General features: G+C 40.5%; 1 protein-coding gene across 1 annotated transcript in view; it reads right to left on the bottom strand.

The window, feature by feature from the left end:
- Positions 1-752: 752 nt before the first annotated feature.
- Positions 753-26097, bottom strand: part of si:ch211-250c4.3 (uncharacterized protein LOC100535981 homolog) — a 58422-nt gene continuing 33077 nt past the window's right edge. Inside the window, exons 4-8 of the mRNA XM_039784385.1 lie at positions 19645-19807; positions 11962-12089; positions 8546-8667; positions 2235-2339; positions 753-1472 (exon numbers count right to left, since the gene is read on the bottom strand). Of these exons, the coding sequence (XP_039640319.1) occupies positions 2243-2339; positions 8546-8667; positions 11962-12089; positions 19645-19807 (510 nt within the window). The 3' untranslated portion in view covers positions 753-1472; positions 2235-2242. The remainder of the gene's footprint in view (positions 1473-2234; positions 2340-8545; positions 8668-11961; positions 12090-19644; positions 19808-26097) is intronic.

Raw genomic sequence — 26097 nt, 5'->3', positions numbered from 1 at the left:
CTAGCTAACTACAGCTAATGTCGGTAGAGTCTGTACACTGGCAAAAGAATTGCTTTTGGGGCGACCTCTAGCTCATTCGGTGGAGTGGCGCACACTCCACCGAATCCCTCTCTCTCTCTCCCTTTCCGAGTCTATCTACACAATCTAATAAAAAATATGCATCGTCAATTTGGTCCACTAAAATTTCTGTTTTTGCCGCTGAAAGACTTAGATTAATATTCTAAGTGTCTGACAACATTATAGAAAGGATCCCTTCAGAGATAGACCTTTAAAACCTCTTTAAGACCTTTCTGTTTAACCAGAAACAGCTCTGAGGTTACTAGCTCTAAACTCATCAGACTCCATTTAAAAAAACAATATTTTTAGCCTATATAGAGACAATATATTTGCACATGTAAATCTGTAAACTATGTGTTTACTTAAACCAAAACTAGAGTTGTGATGGTTGGAAAAGTGGAAAGACGACCCAAAATGGCTTTTCATAGTTTTATTTTGTTTCTGTCGACTTTAAATGAAATGTATTTTACGATGCTTAAATTGCTGTTTATTTACATGGAGTCTGGTGGGGTTAGCGAACATAATGTCACAGATGTTTTTATGTTTGTAAAAAAGATCTTACTCTTTAACCGAAAGGTCAACCTCCTTAGAAATCCTTTCTGTCTGTTGTCAGACACTAATAATCTGAGCCTGTCAATGGCAAAACGAGCACTTTTTTTAAGGTAAATACAAGCTGGACGATTGCCCTATTAACTTACATTGTATCTTGTTTCTCTGCTGCAGACTGCAGAGATCTCGCTTAATACTGGACCAATGTCAAAGATTGTTGTTCCCATCAGTCACTTAGACGCAAAAGCATGAGTTTGACACAGTACTGTGTATATATTTTCTAGTTATATTGAGAGAGAGATGTTTCTCCACAACCTCCTATCATCAGGAACTCTGCAGGGTTTTTCTCCTGCACTCTTCATAAACATTATATCTGAATGCACACTGGTTATGCAACATCACACACACACTATACAAAGCGATGTGTGATTTGTCTATAACACATTTACAACATCATATAAAATGGAAAGTTGTGAAATATGTGTATGTTTCACATTAGTTGGATTGTTACAAAGGTTGCAGCATCCTAATGGAAACCTATAGGAGTGTAAATAGTATCAACAGAGAAAGTAATGCAGTTAATTATGTCACAGTGGAGATCATTTTGGACATATAGTAATCTTATTTTGTTAATTTCAGGAGAACATCGCCTATATTTCCCATGTACCCTGCAATATACAGTTAATGAGTTTCACATAATTCCTCTCATTCTCCCTTTCATGCAGCACCAGCTGCCTCCTCCGAGTCCTTTCCTTTTCCACCATTGTTCTCGCTCTTCCTAATTCCCTAATTTTTCGTCTTCAATCATCTCATCATCGTCACGGTGTCCTCCTCTTCCCCACGTGAGACCAACTGGATCTGAGGAACTGTGGAGACAAAGATGGAGGGCACAGTTTAGAAATATTTCCCAATTTAGCCACATTTTGCAGAAATAGAATTCCCAGATTTTGTCTGTGAAAAGATATATGTATGCACTGATGCAGCTTGAATCTTCTAAGGCCCTTTTTGTACTTGTATAATAGTGTAGAGTTTTGTAAGCAAAAGTTATGATGTTGATTTTTTTTTTATATTTTTGTATATATTTTAGTGTTATTTAACACAAAAATGTTGAAGTTATGCCCTATACGCTTGCTGTGTTTTTCCTATATTTATGTATTAATGGATAAGGTACCAGCAGGTTTTGGAAATATGCCTCAATATGAATGCTCTGTCTATCAATATACAGAAATCAACATCCATCTACTATAGATTGCTCTGGTGTATATATATATATATATATATATATATATATATATATATATATATATATATATATATATATATATATATAAAATTTTTTTTTTTTTTATTGTTCCTACAAATGGGTTGTATTGAAGTTTAAGTGCTATAGTAATGGATATGTGAATGAATGTTGTGTATTTATGCCCGATTTCATGTGGAAGTTGATTTTTGCACAAAAACAGTCACCTCCTACTAAAAATGGCTTCTCAGGATGTAACACCATTTGCCTGAAGATGGAACCCAAACGTTGCCCATTATCAAACTTTATGTATTTTTTTGTAAGTTCGACAGTGTGCAGGAGTTTTCCTTGCAGTCTGTGTGAAAAGATTAAAATTAGTCTGCGCTACCTGGATGTTTATTGTAGCCACGGGAAGTCCAATTTGCTCTGGTGGCCCAAGACAATCATGGAATTCCTGTTTCTTGCAGCAGGTTCTCCTGGTTCCAGATCAGGCCTGTACAGAAGAGGAGACAATTAGGACTGCGAGCTACTGGCTTTCTTACAGTATTGCTAGTAGACATCAGAGACTCTCTGGAAATCCAGAGTTTCGCGAGAGAGGTCCTAGTGTTATCCAATTGCGTGCAGTGAGATTTTCAAATGCATGCTTGGTGCCGCCCCTCGAGTTGGGCCATTGTCATTACTCACCTCCAGACCCTTAATCTTTTGGATTTGGGTCTGGATTTACAGGCTAATAAAATTGAGTAAAAACAACTCAATGGAAATAATCCATAGCTGCCAACACTCCCGTTTTTCCCAGGTTTCTCCCGTTTTTTAGCCTTATCTCCCGGACCACATTTGTTATTTCTCCCGGGAAACTCCCGTAATTTGCATGGTCCAAACGCCTTTATAAATAATCTCGACCAATATGTTTGTCTAATGTTGACCAGTTGCCAGATTTTGTATGAAGGGCATCCTATTCACACAATCCACACACCATATACAATTTTCAATCCGTTTGTCACCTCAACCTGGCAACCTATAAACCAGTTGCGCAGTTGATCTCTGCGCAAAGACCCGAAAGCGAGCAGATAAAAATGGCAGGTGAAGGTGGTGTTCCCGCAAAGAAATCAAAATATAGCTGTAGTGTTTGGCTCAACAATTGACATGCATCTTACCTAGTCATAGCGACAACCTCCACGCTTTTTGTAAGATGTGTCGCATTGATTTTAATGTAGCGCACGGTGGGGAAAATGACATTACCCAACACATTAAAACACATGTAGCGGCACCATCGCGCAGAAGAAGCACATAAGGGCACACAGGCGGTTTGATCCTTCATCATGAAAGAACAGACAGAGGCAGAAAACGTGAAGCAAGCTGAACTCAAGATGGCAATGTTGGGAGCACAGACTTAGAGTACACTTAAAAGTAAACTACCCACCCCCCCTCGGTCGCGCCGCCATGCCCCCGCACAAATCTCCCGGATTTGGAAAACCAAATGTTGGCAGGTATGAAATAATCATACATTTGACATGCGAAGAATTTTGTATGGGTTCCATACATCATGCATTCATGTTATTCTGGGGCAACTTGGTTGTAAGAAACATTTATTTATGATTTTTTTTAAAGTTGGAAAACGGGTCAAATTTGACCCGAGGACAACACACTGTACTGTACTGGAGTAAATGTATTTACATTACTTACATTCACCACTGTGTGTGAGTTACTGTATGTACTTTGTCAACTTTGATTGTTTTAAAGTGCTCGGTAAATGAAGTTGGATTGATATATTGTCCATCGTTCCTCCACTGTGAGCAGCGCTGCAGTTGGCCGGCGTGCACGTCTCAGCGGGAGGCTGCTGCTGTTTCTAAAGAATCCTGGACTGCAGCCATGTCTCCCCAGGCCTCAGCTTCAACCCATGGGCTAATTCTCCCACTCCTCCAGGCATACCTCAGGCCTGACTCTCCAACCCCCCACCCCTGTTCGTCTAAGTCTGTGCCAAGCCCCGGTCAGGACAGAGGGAGGGGCTGAAGGGCCCAGTGGTGGAATGTAACTAAGTACATTTTGTACTCAAGTACTGTATTTAACCCTTGTGTTGTCTTTCCCATCGACCATGTAACTTTTGTTTTTTGCGTCAAAATTTTAAATGAAAACTTTTTTTTCAACATTTTGGTTGTCTTTTTCAACATTTTGGTCGTCTTTTTCAACACTTTTGTCACTTTTCCCAGTGTTTTTTCTCTCCACTTTTTTTTCAACGTTCTTGCCACTTTTTCCAACATTTTTTGAATTTTTTTCCGACATATTTGTAACCTTTTTCAACGTTCTATCATTTTCTTTTTCAAATGCTATACAATTGAATTAGAGTAGTGAACTGATCATTTATATTACTTGTGAAGAGCGTTGTATGGAACCATTCACATCATTCTTTTGGACAATTTGGTTGCAAGAAACCCAAATTTCTGATATAGAAACTTGTTGAAAAGCGGGTCAAATTTGACCCGAGGACAACAGGAAGGTTAAGTGTAGATGTTGAGTAGGGATGGGTCTGGAAACTCTATTAAGTTCCAAATTTCTCAAAATCAATAAGTTCCAAGCTTATTGATACTGCTATGGAGACTAGTGGATCATGTGACGTTATGTCTGAAAACAGATACATGCGTGAAACGGAAACATGATTGATGAGCACAGTGTGTGCGTAAAGGGCATAGGTAAAGACTAGCATAGGTAAATACTAGCTAAATGTTGTACTTTTTACTCCACTACATTCATCTAACAGCTTTAGTTACTAGTTACTTTACATTTAGATTCCTGCACACGAAACACATGTAGTTTCTACAATACCATTTTTAATTATAAATGAAACTAGCCAACATAATTTGTCAATGATTAGACCATTACATTTTTCCGCAATGAGTACTTTTACTTTTATTAATTTAACTACCTTTCCTGATGTTACTTACAGACTTTTACTTAAGTAACATTTTTAATGCAGGACTTTTACTTGTAACAGAGTGTTACATGTGCCTCCTTTTTTGTGCCTGACCCCCTTTCACCTTCAGAACTGCCTTAATTCTTCGTGGCATTGATTCAACAAGGTGCTGGAAGCATTCTTTAGAAATGTTGGCCCATATTGAGAGGAGAGCATCTTGCAGTTGATGGAGATTTGTGGGATGCACATCCAGGGCACGAAGCTCCCATTCCACCACATCCAGAAGATGTTCTATTGGGTTGAGATCTGGTGACTGTGGGGGCCATTTTAGTACAGTGAACTCATTGTCATGTTCAAGAAACCAATTTGAAATGATGTGAGCTTTGTGACATGGCGCATTATCCTGCTGGAAGTAGCCATCAGAGGATGGGTACATGGTGGTCATAAAGGGATGGACATGGTCAGAAACAATGCTCAGGTAGGCTGTGGCATTTAAATGATGCCCAATTGGTACTAAGCGGTCTAAAGTGTGCCAAGAAAACATTACCCACACCATTACACCACCACCACCAGCAGCCTGCCCAGTGGTAACAAGGCATGATGGATCCATGTTCTCATTCTGTTTACGCCAAATTCTGACTCTACCATCTGAATGTCTCAACGGAAATCGAGACTCATCAGACCAGGCAACATTTTTAGTCTTCAACTGTCCAATTTTGGTTAGCTCGTGCAAATTGTAGCCCCATTTTCCTATTTTTAGTGGAGATGAGTGGTACCCGGTGGGGTCTTCTGCTGGTGGAGCCCATCCGCCTCAAGGTTGTTCGTGTTGTAGCTTCACAAATGCTTTGCTGCATACCTCGGTTGTAACGAGTGGTTATTTGAGTCAAAGTTGATCTTCTATCAGCTGGAATCAGTCGGCCCATTCTCCTCTGACCTCTAGCATCAACAAGACATTTTCGCCCAAAGGACTGCCACATCCTGGATGTTTTTCCTTTTTCAGACTATTCTTTGTAAACCCTAGAAATGGTTGTGCGTGAGAATCCCAGTAACTGAGCAGATTGTGAAATACTCAAACCCGGCCGTCTGGCACCAACAACCATGCCACGCTCAAAGTTGCTTAGATCACCTTTCTTTCCCATTTTGACATTCAGTTTGGAGTTCAGGAGATTGTCTAGACCTGGACCACACCCCTAAATGCATTGAAGCAGCTGCCATGTGATTGGTTGATTAGATAATTGCATTAACGAGAAATCTTACAGGTGTTCCTAATCTTTAAGGTGAGTGTATACCTTTTTCACATAGTAGGAAAAGCACAGGTGCAAAACCATTAATGATGGCTGCATTCCACTTAGGAGAGGCCCTGGTATTGTGCATGCTGACACACTGAAATATCTTACTGGGACACTTGATGGAACTGAGCCATCGTTAAGGTTATCAATCTCAGCTGTGCTACTATGACAAGTCAACATGTCTGCTGTGAAAAAGGTCCAAAAAAAGGTCACCTTTTTTCTCCACAAGCAAGTTAGTGTTTACACTTAGGTGCTGGAGTTTTGTTATTTTAGTTTGTTGTTAGTTTGGGCTGGAGATTACCGGTAGTTCAGTTATTCGTCTCTTTTGTTTGTTCTAGGATTAGTTTACCCTTTTTAGGTAATTTAGGGGGAGACGCGGGGAGCGACAGCCCATTGCGAGGTTGGTCCAGCGTCTTCCCATCTCTTGTTCTTTTTGGCTGGGGTCTCCAGTCCTTTTTGTTTCTCTTTGTTTGCTACTTTTGGGAATATGTTTGCATTATTTAATAAAGCTTGTTGATTAATTTTTAACCTTGTGACTGGTATCCTTTTTTTTATATGTTGCATCCTCCAATCCCTTTTGAGCCTTGGTTTGTTTCTTTAAATGGAGGCCGTAACACAGAGTATTTTTACAGTGTGGTGTTAGTACTTTTACTTAAGTAAAAGATCTGAATACTTCTTCCACCAATGAAAAGGGCCATGACCCCCCCACCTCCAGTCTGAGTCCTCCACGCCTCTCAAATAAAGAACAAACACACAGTTCATCCACTCTGACCCCTCCGCTCGCAGGCAACAATGAAGCTAATCACTCCTTCTATCTCGGTCTGCCAGGAAGCTGTCACACTCTACACTCTACCACATCAGATGCCTTTCTTCCCCCCTAATTCTGGCCTTTTTCCCACTTCAGTCAGATTACTTGCATTCCTTCTCTTTTCTTAGGTTTTGTTTAACATGGGAGAACACAGGGAGAAGGAGAATGCAGTTTGGGCTTTGTCAGGGAGTTTGGAAGAGATTTAAGTGTTTTTATGTGTCATACTAGAAAACAGGATCAAATGATGATTAATGGACAAAATATTATTTATAAAAAAAAAAATCGTAATATGCCTTTTTCCCAGCAAAAACTGGTTTTCATGAAGGAAGAATGTGTGAAATGTGTGCACCTCAGGCTGACTTCGACCAGCGTTGGCACGGTTTGAGCTGAGATCGCAGCAGGTGATATGATGAGGGGAATGAATCTAAGTTGAGAGACAGCTATTGTTTTTAGTTTGTATGCTAATTTCACTGATGGTGTTCATTTTGCTGCACAGCCTTCTGTAAAAGGTGAATCAAAGGTGCATTAATGCATTTCATTAAATAATTTCATCATTCTTTTCATTTACATTTGAGCCATTATCTCCCTGTTAGTGATCCTTTCATTTGATCCTGAATGGTGAAGCACTTTGTAAAGCCAGGGACTGAGCAATAGAAAGGAATCATTGATCATCCTTATGACGTTTGATCCTTAGATCCTTATGAATAATAATAATGATGATTGAGATTTTTTCCGCGATGAGGGTTTGCAGAGAAGATGATGTATTAGTATGTATTAGCAGTATGGATGCTACAAATAGCCACAGCCGTGCGCAATAACAGCTGCTCCGTTGGAAAACCTTATTGATGCGGCACAGTTGGTAAAACTGTATTTCTCCACGATAACAACTGATACGCAAACAGATGTTGAAGGGCGTTTCTGCATCCGTTTATGAATGAACTGTGGGACTGGAAATGAGCCTCGTGCACATGACCCAGCTCCAACACGACTGAGATTTGTAAACCAGAACCAGGCTTACACGCAGCTTTATAAATCTGACGAAAAAAGAATGTGTATGCACATTTCTGTCTTTGTGCATGCGTACATGATTAATAAAAACTCCTAAAACTAGTGATGTTTTGAATATGTGGAAAGTTTTGAACAGAATAAAGAAAAATAAATAATAATTTATTACATTCTCACCATAAATTGATGAAGAAAAGTCACAAATTTGTTACATAAAAATTCACTAGAATGCTGAAGGATTTCTGGGGGGACGAGCCCCAGAACCCCCTATATAATGTGTCACTCCCATGTTGAAATGAAACCTACGCCCTTGGTACACGCTGTTTTAGTCGTGAGTTATGCATCTGGCCCCAGGACTGTTGGATGGGGGTTAGGTTAGGGCTCTGGGCAGGCAAGTTCTTCCACACAAAACTGGGAAACACATTTCTTTATGTCAGTTATTTCTTTGTGCCTACCCTCAATCACTGGCACAAAGTTAGAAGAACACTGTTGCATAAAATATCATTGCATCCTGCAGCATTAAGATTAAGATTCCCTGCAATGGCTAGACCAAACCATAAAAACATCTCCAGAAGAAAATTAAACCAAAGTATGTTGACAAGGGTTCATGTTTTACTTAGTGTGGATTTAGAATAATGGTCCATATCCAGAATATACAGCACAGAGTGAGTCCGTAGTGTGTTCCTTACATGTAGAGCTGTGGGCAGGACATCTTCAGTGAGGTGGAAGTCAGTCCCAGCCTGCTTTGGTTCCTCAGCTTAGATTTCCTCACCAGGTCTTTGACTCGGCCCCATGTACAGTTTTCACTCAGCTGAACAACAGAGACACGCAAGAACAACAATTTAATACAAAATGACTTTTAGCTGTGACAAATGACTACAAGACCAAAGTTGTAAAGCCCTGCCTGCAGCCCCCACACGCCTCAGTGTTAATTCAGGTGTGCTTCCAACAGGTGTTGTGTCAAAGACTGTTCCCTGTAGATTTGTGTTTCTTGCTACTATCGATCTAATTGGAGATGAACAGCCAGTCATAAGTTACCTTCTTTAAATATCTGATAGGTTGATTTTAACGCAGTGACAAGGGGAGCAAGTGCGTGCATATGAGTGTGTGTGTGTGTGTGTGTGTGTATATACACACACACACACACAAACACACACATATAAGTAAACTGCGTGACAGGGGTTATTATTGCACGTTAATATGGATAATAGTAAACAATTGCTGAGCACAGAATAGATTTTGTTCGCTCAAACTTGCTTGTGTATAATTTATCTTCAAACTGTAATGTATGTACTTTCAAAATATATTTCTCTGTGCTCAAAAAAATACAATTGCTGGCTCAGAAATGAGGCTACAAGTGCTCAGGTATTGCACCATATTTACCTATCTACAGTACCGGTCAAAAGTTTGGGGTCACTTAGAAATTTCCATTCCACTCCATTCCAGACAGAATACCAGCTGAGATCAGTTGCATTGGTTTTTTTTTTAACCAGGGCAGCAGTTTTCAGATTACATTATGTGCTTACATAATTGCAAAAGGGTTCACCAATGTTTTCTCAGTTAGCCTTTTAAATTGATATCAGATTAGTAAACAGAATATATATTGCATTAAAGATCAGCCACTTCTTTCTACAACAGTCGAGAACCCTTTTGCAATTCTGTAAGCACATAATGTAATCTGAAAACTGCTGCCCTGGTTAAAAAAAACAATGCAACTGATCTCAGCTGGTATTCTGTCTATAATGGAGTGGAATGGAAATTTCTAAGTGACTCCAAACTTTTGATCAGTAGTGTATGTTCAGACATAAAGTCATGCAAATTTGTGCAAATTGGCCAGCCGGACTGTTTGTGTCCATGTTGTTGACAGCCAATGTGCCAAATATACATAGCAGTGGATGCACTTAGTTTTTCCCCTCCAGTCTCTCTCCTTTGTACTCTCGTCTCGGTACGCGTTCATAAAGCCCAGAGATACGTACACATCCCTCCCTTAACTTTGTGCAATTGCGACATGTCTTAAACTTGTCTCCCGTTTGGTATGAAAACAGCTTTACACTAAAGAAGGGGTCTTCAATGTTTTCTTAAGGCCAAGGTCCCTTCAGCTGAATAAGAGACGGAATAGGGACCCCTTACTCCTGTATAAAATTAAGTTGCATATTAAACTGGGCCTACAATAACAGCTGCCTAGAGCCTTTAGACATACCTTTTTATGGTGCATTCAATACTAAGCTTAGAAAATAATAATTGTTAACATTCATGTATTTATACATCATGTTTTGTTAAAATGTGGAACAGTTAAGTTTAGCTGTATCTGCGATGGCTTCCTTACCCATAGAACAGTAAGCCTATATCAATGTTAATTATTTATCTTTACAAATAATATGTTGGATTCACGTTAATGTATATTTTCAGACGTATACATTTTTTAACTATCAAACAATAATTTGGTGCCAACCCCTGCACTAACTCTAAGGACCCCCTAGGAGTCCCAGACCCCCGGTTGTAGATCTCTGCACTAAAGTTACAAACATGTACAGAAGAACAGCAAACTAATTAGGTTTGTCCTTAAATGTTCCGCTACAAAAGTTCATAGGTCATTAAAATTAAAAGATTGTATTGCAAACAACATATTCCCAGTAGATCTCATGGCATAACGCTGTTTTATGAAGTATCTTAAAATTTGACGTTCTGTAAAATTCAGACAATATGCAAGGTGGCAACCTTCCATGTGAATTTATGGGAAATAATGGGAATACAAATCAACCTATAGTGGTTATCTGCTCAGGCTGTATTATTTGCAGATAGAAACAAACATTTTACCATATCTTAAGCACACATTATCCATCCATTGCCAAATAAATCCATTAATTTAGCAAATACATGCAGTGTGAAATGTCAGTGCAGTAGTGTGCGCTGTGTGATGGAGAATGCACTGTGCATATAGAGGGTTGTCATTTCACTGAATTCATATTTAATGGGATTCTTATGTGATGAAAGAGTGGTGCTGAATGCAGTGCAGCTTACAATTCTATTCAATGGTCATAACAAAGTATTGCTTTTTTGATGTGTATTTCACTGTGTACAATAAGTTCACTATTAAAAGGTATGCTTTTTAAATTGAAATTGTGCAAATTTCCTCAAATTCCAAATTTTCTGAAATTCACTGACCCATTGCAACCATGGTGACAGAGCTAAAAACAAGCAACATCCTCCCTGCTACATTAATTACGGTAAATTCCCAGCAGGTGGGGCCCTTGTAAAGGGCCACTCCTCCAAAGTATCTCATTCATCATGGGTCATCAGTGAGAGTTCTGCTGCCATAAAGACAGTTAACAGAGGTGGATGTTGGGCAATCTTAAGTGATTCACAGTGTGTGTGTGTGTGTGTGTGTGTGTGTGTGTGTGTGTGTGTGTGTGTGTGTGTGTGTGTGTGTGTGTGTGTGTGTGTGTGTGTGTGTGTGTGTGTGTGTGTGTGTGTGTGTGTGTGTGTGTGTGTGTGTGTGTGTGTGTGTGTGTGTGTGTGTGTGTATTGGTGGGGGATGGGAGCAGAGCCTCATGCTCAGCAATGTGAATCATTGCTAAAATATGTGTTTCTAAGACCATCATGGATCACACATGTTAAAGGTCGTGCAATCTGTGTATATTACAGTGTTAATACTAAGAAGCAAACTGGCTATCTGGCTGAAAACTGGGCATTAATTTCCTCAATACTGGCAGTATTCATATATCCTATGTAAGCAAAGAAAGTTAAAGGTCCCATGGCATGAAAATGTCATACATTGTATGTACAGGAACATTTTTGTACTTTATGTTTTTGTATTTTGTCCTTTCGTTTATTTGTACATGTGCTTTTTTTAAATCTTGCTCCTGACTGCAGATCAAGTTTCACATGTGGGATAATAAAGTGACAAAACACTGAAAAAGAAGCCTTTGAGGACTTTCAAAAAGCACTATATAAATCCAATGTATTATTATTATTATTATTATTATTATTATTATTATTATTATTATTATTATTATTATTATTATGTCTTTACATGAAAGGTTTCTTTGTTGGATAACACCAAGACACTGCTGAAGTGGACCTGTAACATGTGCACATGACTCACCATGCGCTGGGGGGAGGTGAGTCCTTCCGTGCTGTCCCCGAGGAAGCGGGCCTCCCCCTCAGTGTAACTCCTTCGGTTCAAGCCTTTCCTCCACAGAGGGACGGGAGTCAAACCCTCAGCGCTCACGTCTGAAAAACACATCACAGACAAGACGGAGTCCCAGTGAGTGACTGGGAGAGACGGCCTGGGTGAGCAAGGGGGAGATCAGTATTCATGTGGTCCAATCTGCCGTTTTGTAAGGCAGTTGATCATTTTACAGTTATTTGGTAGTGCACTTAACTCCCACCAGAGGCCCCTTTAGCAGCAAATGACAACACATTCTCACTCCCATCGGGTAACATACGGACGCTTGAGCATGTGCCTTTGGCGTTGTTGACGCTAAAAGTCTCCTTTAGCGTCATATATAAACTCTTGACATCACTTTTGACGCTCTGGGTCGGGAAGTACATTTAACTGACATGCGGCACAAGAACGGGACAGTTAGGTTTAGGAAAAGATGGTGGGTGGGCTTATAAAAGATACGTTTCCGTGACAAGCGGGGAAAAGAATGGGACATGAACCCCGGTCTCCTGGGTGAAAGTCCTGTGATCCACCACCCCAACCACCCTCCTTATGTGGCATTTCAGTCTTTCCTACTACTCTCTACCGTTGTCTCTCTTAAACCTTGTGTTGTCAACACTTTTTCTGATGTTTTGGTATCTTTTTTTCGACACTTTTGGCGCCTTTTTCAGTGTTTTTGGCGCTTTTCTTGAAGTTTGACGCTTCTTTTCACTACCACGTATAAACACCACTAACACCAACTTACTACCACTATAGTTTTACACTTATTTTTGGAATTCATGGTCAATTAAAAACCTCATTTATAGGAAACTATACCTAATTCTTGAGTTAAAGAAGCAGAAATTATGAATTATTTAGACTAATATTAAAGGAAGGATAATCACAGAAGGGTCAAAGTTCAGCAAGGATACTGTTCCGAAACATTTCATTTCATTAATTTTTTTTTCAAAAGCTAAAAAATTTAATAAAACACCCAAAATTCAATGAAAGTAGAGATCCAATCTTTTGTTGTACTCACGAAGGGCGTTGATCATCCATCCATGTTATTTTAGGATAATTAAAATAAACCCATATTTCTGAGGTAGACATTTTAAGAATGGGTCAAATTTGACCCAAAGACAACACAAGGGTTAATACTACATCATCTTACAGCGCCGCGGTCGAGCTGCTGCTCTGCCCGGTGCAGCAGCTTTATATAATAAAAGAATCAAGATACAATCAATCAAGTTACTAAAAACAATTACAAAAACGCTCTAAACTGGCCATATGTCGGAAGGAAATGGAATTGAAATGACTGTTGAAGCCTGTTGGTTGGAGCATTCCACAGAACACAGATTTCCCTAGCTCTGACAGTACCCTCGGGGCCTTAAGCAGGTTGTTGGATCGTGGGTTATAAGGACCTGATTTCCACTCTTAACAGTGCAGTAATATAAGGAGGGAGCATTCTGGTACTCTGCTAGTGACTAAAGGTCCGCTTTTACACAGTGGGGAGTATTGTAGCTGGCCCCAGGGATAAATCTGAGGGTAGAATGATAAACTGTCCTTCCAATCTTAAACGTTTAAGATTGGAAGGAGCAGCACTTCTATAGATAACATCTCCATAGTCTCGCGTTGCCAGACCTTCCTCCACAGAGCTGCGGAGGAAAGTCTGGCTAGTGCAGTATTCCAGTATGCTCTGGTTTATTGGAATTTCTTTGAACCAATGACGATCGTCTTCGGTGGTGCTAAGCGCCGGCTGCAAAATAGCCTCGGTGAGGAACTTGTTTTGGTGTAACGGGCTCGTACAAAAGTTGTTTTAGTCAACAGAAAACTCCGATTGGACAGATAGTCTAGCTAGCTGTCTGGATTTACCCTGCAGAGATCTGAGGAGCAGTTAACCATAGTCCTCACAAATCCACCGGAGGTTAGAACGCCAACACAAAGAAGGTGATGGCAATCCGTCCAGAAATGAGGGACATCCGGCAGAATTTCGAGCAGAACCTGAGCAATCCCAGAAATGAAAGGTTGTCGATATAGACTACTATCTCTGCTCATAATGATAGGTCCGCTTTTACACAGTGGGGAGTATTGTAGCTGTCTCCAGTGATGAATCTGAGGGCAGAATGATAAACTGCGTCCAGGCGTTTAAGATTGGAAGGAGCAGCACTTGGATAACATCTCCATAATCAGGCACTGAAAGGAAAACTGCTTCAACAATCCTTTTCCTCCTTGACATGATGTAGAGGAAGCCAAGTTTTTGTTTCAAATGAGATTATCGTCATCAGAATCAGAATCAGAAAGGAGTTTATTGCCACAGTAATTACCCTACGTGGAATTTGCCGTGGTGAAACACAAAGAAACATATTAAACATAAGAAATAAACAATAAATTCAGAAACAGAAACAACTAGAACTGCAAGCAGTTATGAGGGGGTCCAAGTCACTTATCCTATTGTTGTTGTTGTTATTATTATTTGTATTATTGTTTGGCCACCTGGGGTCAACAGAGCAAGTTGAAAACTTCTGACATTATCATCTTATAAATTGGTTATTGGCAGGTTGACCCTTGTGTTGTCTTCCTGTCGACCATGAACTAGTTTTCCTTCCGCGTCAAAATTGAAAATGAACATTTTTTGCGTTTTTTTTTATTCATGTTCAATAAATGTAATTTAAATTACATTATACCTAATTTTTTAATATAAAAAAGAGAAATTATGAATTGTTTTGACTAATAGTTAAGATCAGAGGATGTTGAGTGAAACTTTATATCAAAGTTTAGTCAGGATACTGTTTTAAAACCATTTACATTTTATTTTTTTTAAATGCTATCAAATTCAATAAAAAAAATAATTCCAATGGAAGTAATCATGCATTTTCCCTGCGAAGAATGCTGCATGGGTTCCATACAACGTACATCTATGCATCCGTGTTATTTTTGTGGAAATTTGGTTAACAGAAACCCATTTTTCTGATATAAAGAACTATGAAAACGGGTCAAATTTGACCCGAGGGCAACACAAGGTTTAACAAAGAATGACCTATTTACACAATCAGCAGAGAGGGACCAACACTGCATTTTGAGTCCTAACAGTCACATTTACATAGTGCTGAAGGAGTTTGCATTATGTTAGCCTAAATGTATTTGTCACCTGGGTTATGTTCACTGGCAAATGATTTTCCAGTCCATGATGCACATATGTTATTGAACTAGACAGAGACCTTCAGGAGGTGGTTGGGGTGGACGGTGGGAGTACACAGCACAGGAATCTGACACCAGAGAATGGAATTTGTGCATGCGTGGATCCCAGCACCATCGGGACCTATTCAAACTGTTCAGCTTTTTATTATTTTTCCAGTAGTACTGCAGCCTACACCGTACAAGTTATGCAAGTGAACATTTCAGGGTGGTGGTATAGACTAGTGCACATACCTCAGACAGATATTCACCAGCAGGTGATATTATAATCAAGGCGTTTTGGCCAGAACCTCCCACACCATGCATCCCACATTCAAGATTCTTACATCCACGGGTTTCCTGAATTTAGCTGAATCTCCTGATATAGGCCATTTCTGCCTGTGTGGTTAAGCTTAGATAAGAGAAGAGATTGTGGTTTTAATTAAATATTAGACATAAAAGCAAGTATGTTTTGTTTTGTGTAACCATTGACATTTTCTGCAATTTTTCTCTACCCACAAGCAGTTTATTGCCTATATGTCATTTTTAATTTCATATTTACTTTGTAATGATCCCCAATGGGTAAATTAGAGTTTGCATTCTGTTTTCGTTAGACACACTACACACAGGCCTGAAATACACATGCTCAGGTCCTATACATGCACAAATGGAGTGATGTCAGAGTGACGTCAGGGGCTGCGACTGCTGGACAGGCACCCTGAGCGGTTGGGGGTGGGTGCCTTGCTCAAGAGCACCTTGGTAGTGCCCAGGAGGTGAACTGGCATCTCTCCAGCTACCAGTCCACCCAGCTATTTACAGACTGAGCTACTGCCACCCTCCATATGTATATATATGCCATTCATTTGTGGAGTGGCTATTGTAGGGTAAACAATTGTAACACATTGTCGGTGAACAGCAGATGCTTCTGTAAACATGTTAATCAAAAAAAATAAATACATTCCAGGAAGCATTCCATTTCTTAAGAAATGTATTTGTAAACCTAATTTTTAGGAGACAGGGTTGTTGGAGTCGTGTTTCTTTCCACCCGATTAATATAAGTCAAATGAACTAACTGCTCTCTTTGGTCTTCATTAACTGTCTCTTTAACAGCCAACCCTAACACTCCACTGTTGACCAGCTATCTAACTGTGCCAGTCTGCTGTTTGCTGCTGAGCAGGTAGAGTAAAGTTGCTTCTCAGAGTTTTTTTTTGTGAAAACAGCTGCCTGCTGCTGCTGGAAACAATGGTGATGATGACCTTATTTCCAAACTAGATTTCAAAAAGGCTTGACCCGGTCCAGTCAATAAATATTCTTATAAAGCCAGTTTCAGTCAAGCAGAAGTTCGGCATGTACACACTGTAACTTGACACTGACTTACAACATGTTTGTATCATTGTAGTGTAAGCTGTATGTTGCACATTTACTCTACATAAGTTTGTTCTGTGAGGCGAAGTGTTTGTTCAGATGTTGAGAAGGGAGTGATGACTGTTATGACAAATGGTGATGGAACTCAGCACAGGCCTGTGTTTGCCTCTGTTCGTCCGTGTGAAAACACACCTCCCCTCATCACATAGGCTCAGTTTCTACTCACCGTGGCCTTCTGTGTCTCGTGTTTTTATGTGGAAGTACATGACAAGTCAGTCAGTACACGTTTGGAATGATTCTGTCTGAACTTTTGCATTGCCTTTTCCCTTTTGTCAGTGAATTCACCCAATACCTACATTTTAACCCAAACCTAAACTAACCCTTGCCCTGACTCTCCAATTACACAAATCCAATAGAAGCACTCTTGATGCTGTTTTTCACTTTCTCTAATTCATTAGTTTGTGCGCCTGTTCCCGAGTAAACACACAATCTGTGGCTGGTATATGACAATAAATTGGCCCAGTCAGAGCTATTCACTCCCCTTACTGCACCTAATCTGGGCCCCCATCTCTCCTGACTTCTCAACCTCTTCTTGAGATCCAGTTTCCTGCCCATCACAGGAAGAGCCAAGGCATTCCAGAGTCCGCGGGGCATTATGTGTTCCCGCCCTTAGCACGATGCCAGGAATTCCGCCCGTGTCCCATTTGAGTCATAATTCCATCTTTGCCACTGGACCGGCAAGCTGTCAGACACCACTACCTCCTCGGGCAATGTGAACTGCTCTGAAAACAATAACATAACATGAAACCTAAGTACTGATAAAGCTTTGTAATAACAGAGATCCATTTCAGGAACATCTCAGACAAACACTGAAATTAAAACACCAATACGTAGTTGGGTGTGTGTGTTTGTTGACACATCCCACTGTGGCAGGTTATTAAGTGCTGATCCTACTAGTAATTAAATGCTATAGGTTAAACAGGGGTGGTTTCAGTAACCCCCAGGACACTCAGCTGCATATCATAGACTCACAGAGAACTACCACTGTATGTCTCAGAGAAATAGCCTGTCCACTAAAGAATGGATGTTGTATTCTCAAAGCCCAATCCTTTCTCTGCATCTACCTGTATGTACTCGTACTTGTCCTGATATACAATGCCAACCTTGCATTCATCCCAACAGTTCCTACTGCAGCTTGTTGGGTCTAGTATTTTGGCCAGTTGTGATAACATTGTTATCACCAAAGCATTTCCTGAGCAACATCACTTGGACAACAAACAACGGACAATTTAGCCAGATTGTCTAACTTACATTATCTGGAGGTAAAGCCGAAATTGAGCACACTTTCAATCTGTCATTGCACTGGTAAATTGTGAAAGGCCTTAAGTGCTTGTGGCATTGTCTGGAACAGTGTTTAAAACCTCCTTTCCAATGGTGGATTTAGGAGTGCTGCACCATAACAGTTTTTGCACATTTCCATAATCAACAATACAACAATCACTTCCACTTCTGCAGTGATTGGCCAGGTGTGTGCTATTTAAAAGAAAATAATTCACACAACCACTTCTGTCTCTTTTGGTATGAACAACTGAGTTCAACACCATGAATGCCTTCAAGGAAAGACTGAGAGTGTGCAGCGTGTAACTGAGAGTGTGCGCCATGGTAATGATGGCCAAACCACCAGTTTTCTTTATTTGAATTTGCTTTGACATCACTAATTGACTTGTTGATTAGATTACCACTCAAAGCGCTCTACACTACAGGCACCATTCAACCAGTTCACACAAACTTGCACACATTCATACACGGGTGAATCAGGCTGCCATACAAGGTGCCATCTGCTCATCAGATACACATTCACCCACATTGGGAGCAATTTGGGCGTTCTTGCCCAAGGGAACTTGTCTAACCACGACCTTCCGATTGGTAGACAACTTCTCTACCTCCTAAACAACACGCTGTCACCCATAATTATAGTATAAGAACTAGTGCAGTGTCCGTTCAAAACATGCCTGTTCAGAACAGGCCGATTGCTTAGCCTGTGGAATTGCTGCTTGCAGTTTTCTCGAGATGCGCTCAACTTCACACTCACACTGCGCTTTCTTGGGTCCTGAACACACCTGCCATGACATAGTTGTGTCACATACCCATGTCATGGCTACTCACGGTCAACACTGTTGAAATACACTCTGGTTCATGGGGAAAAACACCAAAAACTAATTTTACTACTCAGCATGGGAGGCAACTGCCTTGGGGCCCAAACAGCTAAAGATTTATAATGATGTGTAGATATAAAAAAATATATAGAGTATGTTACTATTCTAAGTCATTGTACCCCAAAATAACTTACAGAAGGCCCCCAAAGCATTTATAAAATATGCAACTCAACTGTATATTATTGCCCGGATTAGAAATAGCGTGTGAAAAAGTTTCCTCTTAGCCAGATGCTCTAATTGGATTTAAGTTAGGCTTTTATTGTGAAGGAAGAAGTGAAGCTATGGCTGGGCAATATTGATATTGAGGCTAGATATCGTCTCATATTTTGGATATCGTAATATAGTGATATAACAAGTGTTGTCTTTCCTGGTTTTAAAGGCTGCATTACAGTAAAGTGATGTCACATTTTCCTACCTACATACTTGCTGCTTTATTGTTTGTCTTTACCTACTTAGTCGCTGTATCCAAATTATTGGTGATTATTTATCAAAACTCTCATTGTGTAAATATTTTGTGAAAGCACCAATAATCAAGTTACATCCGAACAACAGCATGCTGCGATGTCTTTTTGTTCATGTGGGTAACAGGATAACCAGACAGACAGAGATTCCTGCCTTTATAGCATGATGAGTATATATATATATATACATCCACATCTTGAAATGTGTCTGCTAGATGCTCTCTGATAAACCTTTAGCGTGTAGTTTGGTATTGTATGGTGAGTTCTGTGCCATCAAACACAATTGCAGTCCTATTTTTTTGAGTATGGATTTCCCACATACTGTACACAAAGAAAGTAGTTTGGTTAAAATACACGATAATGTATCATCATATATTTATGCATCTTTATATTTCCAGCAAATAAAGTAAAATATGTCATGACTGTACCTCTCCTGGCTGATATGAGTGGATGCCGGGTGACCTCGTGGATGGTGGACAGGTCAGAGAGGGTTCCACTGGGGGACAGACACTCACTCCTGAAGTGTCTCTTGTGGACGTCGTGGAAGGCCAGGCTGGCTGCTCCACAGCTGCAGTGCTGCTGGAAAAAGTCCTGTTCAAGAAGATCACAAACAGCTTTACATGAACATCATAATATTCTTAATTTAGCACTTTGTATCATACATTTTTTAGAAACTAGTAGAAACTGATTGCCTTGTTTATTATTTAAAATGAATGCTTTTCAATATTAGTTTTGCCAAAATCATCACCATTGATGGAGGAAAAACAGTTAGTTAGTGTCTCGTCTATGTCAACAACGTTCCATTTCCGGAATTGTTCAGGTACCGCCGGAAATTTCGCCAGATGTCTAAAGAAAACAACTTTACAACGTACACATGTTCCACCAAAACAAGATCCTTCCCGAGGCTATTTTGCAGAGGCACCGTGGCTCCGTCCAGCGTTTAGCACCGCCCAAGACGATTGTGATTGGTTAGAAGAAATGCCGATAAACCAGAGCACGTTTGTGTCTGAACTGCCAGTGGTTGAACTGTTCATTATTTCCTGGCATTTAATTTAAAAAAATAAATCCCTGATAGGTTTGCTAAAATTTTGAATGGAGTACTCTTCAGAATGACCCTGACTATGATCATGTCAAGTTTAACTGTACAGATTTTTTTTGTTAAAGGGAGAATCACCTGAAAACACTGCAACACATAGACCATGCACTCCTGTTTAAGCTCTCATGAAATCTCTTCCTTCAGAGGTTTGCCAAAGTTTTCAATGTGGTGACCCTGACTATGACCATGTCAAAACCCAAGTCATTTTACTGTCTCACTCCGAACTCAATTGAAAAGTTGCGGCCCTGAACACAACACCTTTGAAAAGTATCAAGCTACACTACAAGCTACTCTAAAAGAGTGTTTAACTACATTGACATTCTTTCACTGCCGTTTAGTAATGTAAAAACAAAAGCACTCATTTTATTCATAAACCAGTGTTTTTAATAATTGAATGAGGTATGTAGTATGTGTGTGTGCGCGTGCGTGTGTGCGTGTGTGTGTGTGTGTGTGTGTGTGTGTGTGTGTGTTTGTGTGTGTACAGTGTCAGTATGCTCATCCTGTGAGTCATCCCAGAGCATCAGCCTAATTGAGGTCCACATCCTTCCATCTCCACTGAAAGGGAACTACAGTATGACATCATTTCCATGTAAAGTCCCATAATAGTGCAAACTACGCAAATGCAGCCTACGACAGCAGCGACAGGGAGTAGAGGGATGAGGCGTGTTTTTTTCTGCTCTGTTGTAGGAAATAATGTTTATACTGTACAAACACACACACACACACACGCACAGCTTCGTCATGAAATCCAAATGGCTCATTATGTAAAGGGAATTCCTGATTTTTGCCACATGATCTTTTTCCCTGCTCTAAAGTTACCTTTCACCTACTGTGAGGCAAGGTTCAAATGGGCCTCTACAACAGCACATCCAACTGCACGTCTGCCTACACACACACACACACACACACACACACACACAGACACACACACACACAGACACACACACACACTTTCCCTCCAGATATCAATACAAAAGCACTTCTCTCTCTGTTTTATTACATAACCACTTACATAACGTCATTTATATCCCGCGCATCACCATTTTTGAACTTAAACCTCAGGTTATTCAGGGTTTGATCAGATCAGGCCTGCAGATGCCAACTCCAGTTTTACTTTTACTGAACTGAAGCATCTGCTCTTTGGTTCCAAATGCTAGAGACTTAGTAGAAAAGACACGAAAAAGATCAATGAGGAAGAAGCAGCAACAGGTCAAAATCTTGTGCACAACTGCAGAATCAGTTAGAATTTATTAATAATGTTCCGTTAGTACATTATTTTAACTACAATCTGGTTTAAATATCTGCTCAAGAATCTATTCAAGATGGTCGATTCTAATCCAGTATACTTTTTGCGGTATATTGTTTGGGTATCAAACTGACATTTCTCAACATTTATTGGATGGCAAAAGTGTCTGACAACATTATGGAAAGGATTTCTAAGGAGGTCGACCTTTCTGTTAAAGAGTAAGATCCTTTTTTTAAACATAAAACCATCTGTGAAATTGCGTTAAATAAATAAATATATATAATATAATATATAATAAATAAATAAACAGCAATTTTAGCATCGTAAAATAAACTTCATTCAAAGTCCACAGAAACAAAATAAAACCATAAAAAGCCATTTTGGTTCATCTTTCCACTTTTCTAACCATCACAACTCTAGTTTTGGTTGAAATATACACATATTTTACAGATTTACATGTGAAAATATGTTGGCTCTATACACGCTAAAAGTATTGTTTTTTTAAATGGAGTCTGGTGGGTTTAGTGCTAGCGATCTCAGAGCTGGTTCTGGTTAAACAGAAAGGTCTCAAAGAGGTTTCAAAAGGTCTATCTCTGTAAGGATCCTTTCCATAATATTGTCAGACACTTAGAATAATAATCTGAGCCTGTCAGTGGCAAAATAAAGCACGTTTAGTGGACCACACTGACACTGAACATTTGCCCCAGTCTGTGGCTGCCGGTTACAGCATTCATGCTTAACACTGGACCAATATCAAAGATTGTTGTTCAGTCACTTACACACAAATACAGGAGAATAGGGTGCAGGTTGAAAAAAATGGTAGTTACCCTTTAAGTTTGACAATAATGGACAGTGTGCGCTGTTCAACATTTATGTGTTATGTTAATCTGGGCTATAGGATGCTTTCGGACAACACTTACTTGCCCCAGAGGTCCACTTACTACACTGCTGTTGGGTAGTGGGGATACTGTTGGAGGTAACTGCTTTTTGTTTGTCCTCTGCCAGCCTTCATGGATCCAGCTGTGCTTGTTTTGCTGATGTAAACAGCAGACCAGAGCCAGTCAGACAGGGCTTGAGATGGGATTTTGCCATTAGGAATATAACAGCAGGGGATCGGACAAAAAGGCTTGGTCCATTACTAAGGAGTCAGTATATACAGACATTTTCAGTCCTGAGGTGGACGTCGAAATATTGGTTAAAAATGTAAAGGTATGGAGATTTTTAAACTCAAAATGGTGTCTGTATGAATTAAATATGTGACAGTGAGCCTTTCCTTTCCTCTCCGTCTCTGTCACAGTCTTGACTTGTCTATTTTAAAAACTTCCTGCTGGCCTCGGCCATTGCTCCAGTGGAAAGCTGTTCTGGCCTCTGAGCCCAAAACTGACTGCACTATAGGTAAAGGTAAAGGTACTTTATTGTCACATACACATACATGTAGCGAAATTCAGGGCGTTTTCACACCTGAAAGTCCGAACCAAGGTCCGGACCAAGGTTCACGTTTTTGTTACATTGTATACATTTGATCCGGTAAGTTTGGGTTTCACACTGCAGTTATGCAAGCGCACTAAAGAACTATACGTGACAAAACTACATCCTGCCGTCACCACATACGTGAGCTGCGTCTCCCGACAGTTTTAACTGACTGGTTTGTAGACGGGCTTCTCCGTCCTCTCGTCTCCTCTCTCTGTGTCGGAGTTTGTCCAACTGACTACTGCTCCCCCTTACTGACTGCTGCTCCCCCCTACTGACTGCTGCTCCCCCCTACTGACTGCTGCTCCCCCCTACTGACTGCTGCTCCCCCTTACTGACTACTGCTCCCCCTTACTGACTGCTGCTCCCCCTACTGACTGCTGCTCCCCCTTACTGACTGCTGCTCCCCCCTACTGACTGCTGCTCCCCTTACTGACTGCTGCTCCCCCCTTACTGACTGCTGCTCCCCTTACTGACTGCTGCTCCCCTTACTGACTGCTGCTCCCCTTACTGACTGCTGCTCCCCTACTGACTGCTGCTCCCCCTTACTGACTGCTGCTCCCCCTTACTGACTGCTGCTCCCCCTACTGACTGCTGCTCCCCCTTACTGACTGCTGCTCCCCCTTACTGACTGCTGCTCCCCCCTACTGACTGCTGCTCCCCCTTACTGACTGCTGCTCCCCCTTACTGACTGCTGCTCCCCCCTACTGACTGCTGTTCCCCCCTACTGACTGACACGGCTTTTTTTGTTTTGTTGTGATGTTGAGAAGCAAGACACGGGAACTTTGTTTCTGGAGCATTTATTCAGAGACAAACGGAAACCTACACTAGTACATTTACTACCACTTAACAAATAAACTGCTGATGTATTCTCTGCTGTGATAGCCGACAGCTGTCTGCTCTGAGCACATTCACCTTCACACACTCTCTCATGTAGCCTGGTCCGGATCAAACTGAAAAGTCCGGACCGAACGAGGTAGGTGTGAAAATGCCATCATTCTCTGTATTTGACCCATCCCTCAAGGGAGCAGTGGGCAGCCATTTACAGACTCCAGATCTGAGCTCAAGGACACTGACTGGAGAACCTGGTACATGTTTTTGATGGTGGGGGAAACCGGAGCACCCGGAGGAAACCCACGCAAACATGGGGAGAACATGCAAACTCCACACAGAAAGGCCCAGAACGACCTGGATTACAACCCGGAACCTTCAGTGCTAACCATTGGGCCACCATGCTGCTATAGAATAGAATCAGTTCAGGATTTCTGAATCCCCTCTTTAAGTATCGTGCCAATGTCTTTTACAGAAAATCAACATTCATGTTATGTAGAGAACTCTGCAGTGTGAATAGAGTACTAAAAAGGTTAAAGGAGCTGGTATTACGTAGATATTCACATATGAAATGCAGAGTTCTGTTGTTTTTGAAGCTGACCAAAACATTTATTTATTAGCGTTCTTTCTTTGATGAGGTTAGCTGTGGTGATGGAAAATAAACAGGCGATCAAAAATCACAGCAAAGGGTGGTCCTGTAACCTCAGCAACTCTGTGATTCCATTCCCCACATTGCGCAACATACAGGGTCACAGAGTAACAGATGGGGTTAATGCACACATGTCAAATCAAAGTTATTGAAATGACCTGTGTCCGATTTGTAAACAGCTGTCATGTCAACATTCATTTCGTAATTATGATATATCCAACTTGGCACAACTTTTACGCCTCACATCAGCCAAAGTCTGTTGTTCAAGATGACAACGATGCACAGCATTTATGACCCACACATGGCAATTTCTACAACCATCTAAAGTCATCAGTGACATAAACATCATACCACGGCCTCCCATCTGGTTATCTGGTTAACTTCATATACTTTTTTCTTCCCACCAACACAGATATTGTACCGATCAAATTACATAATCAATTTGTTCAGCTGGACCCAAATATCCATGCCCATTGGGAACCACAGACATACAGTAGGGGGCACTATTAATGCAGAAACAATTAGCAAAACAAACACCAATGATATATACATTACACAAAAGATTTGGCCTTTTGATAATATTTGGAGCAATGAAACGAATACTTTTATCTCACTGCACAGGGAAAATGCCCACCCTGGCTAAAGAAAACAACACTTCTGATAAAACACTACAAAAACAACACAAATGATGAGTGTGTTTCTTTGGAGCACTGAGGTAACACCCAGAGCTGCTAGAGTTAGTGAGATCTCAGTGAGTCAGGGCAGCAGGCTCTGCATTTTGTAGCTTACTGGAAAACAAACTTAGGTTGCTCACCAAAGCAGAAAGGCAAATTGCCTGCTGACATCGCTTTTTTCTTAGCAGTTTCAGTACGCATTTTCTCTTAGCGCAAAGAGTGAAGGTTGTAAATATAGTATCCTCGGCACATGGCCTTAATTTTAGAAAACCTTTGGCAGCGTTACACAGCATTGTTCTCTGTGACACAAGGCCATAATTTACGATCGATGGCTTGAAGAGTTTATCTTCACCGTGAAAAATCTGGGCCAATGCCTCAGTTGAAAATGATAATTGGTACTCTCTTTCAGGAGTTTGATAAACCTGTGCACCTGCAAGAGGTTAGATTACTATCACATATCAAAACCTTAAAACTAAGATTTGAAAAAGTAAAAAGCAAAGCTGATAAAAAGCACTAAAGCTTTAAATGTCTGAAATATGTGTCTTCAAAGTTACGAAACTTGCTTTGCAGACAAGCAACACACCCTTTTCAGAGATTCGAATCTGCTCTTTCAGCTTTGCATTCTGAACGTGGTTTATGATCAGACAGACAATAACACATCAGAAATACATGTCAAAACCCCCCTAGTCTCGCTGTGTCAGCACTTTGAGCATGGTCTGGCTACATCGCTTATCTATTCTGTTTGTTTTTCTTTACTTTCTTTTAGTGCGTAACTTTTTGATATTAATGAACGTTCGTTCCATTCAAACCATTGCCAAATGAGTTGCTACAAAGCTAATGAAGACTATCAGCTCCACACAACTCTCTCTGGATTTCTCAGTAGGACTATGTTCAGAAGATTGTAACATCCGGTGA

The sequence above is a fragment of the Perca fluviatilis genome, chromosome 19, assembly GCF_010015445.1.
Source record: "Perca fluviatilis chromosome 19, GENO_Pfluv_1.0, whole genome shotgun sequence".
Lineage (NCBI taxonomy): Eukaryota > Metazoa > Chordata > Actinopteri > Perciformes > Percidae > Perca > Perca fluviatilis.
This window is presented reverse-complemented; position numbering and strand designations above follow the sequence as displayed.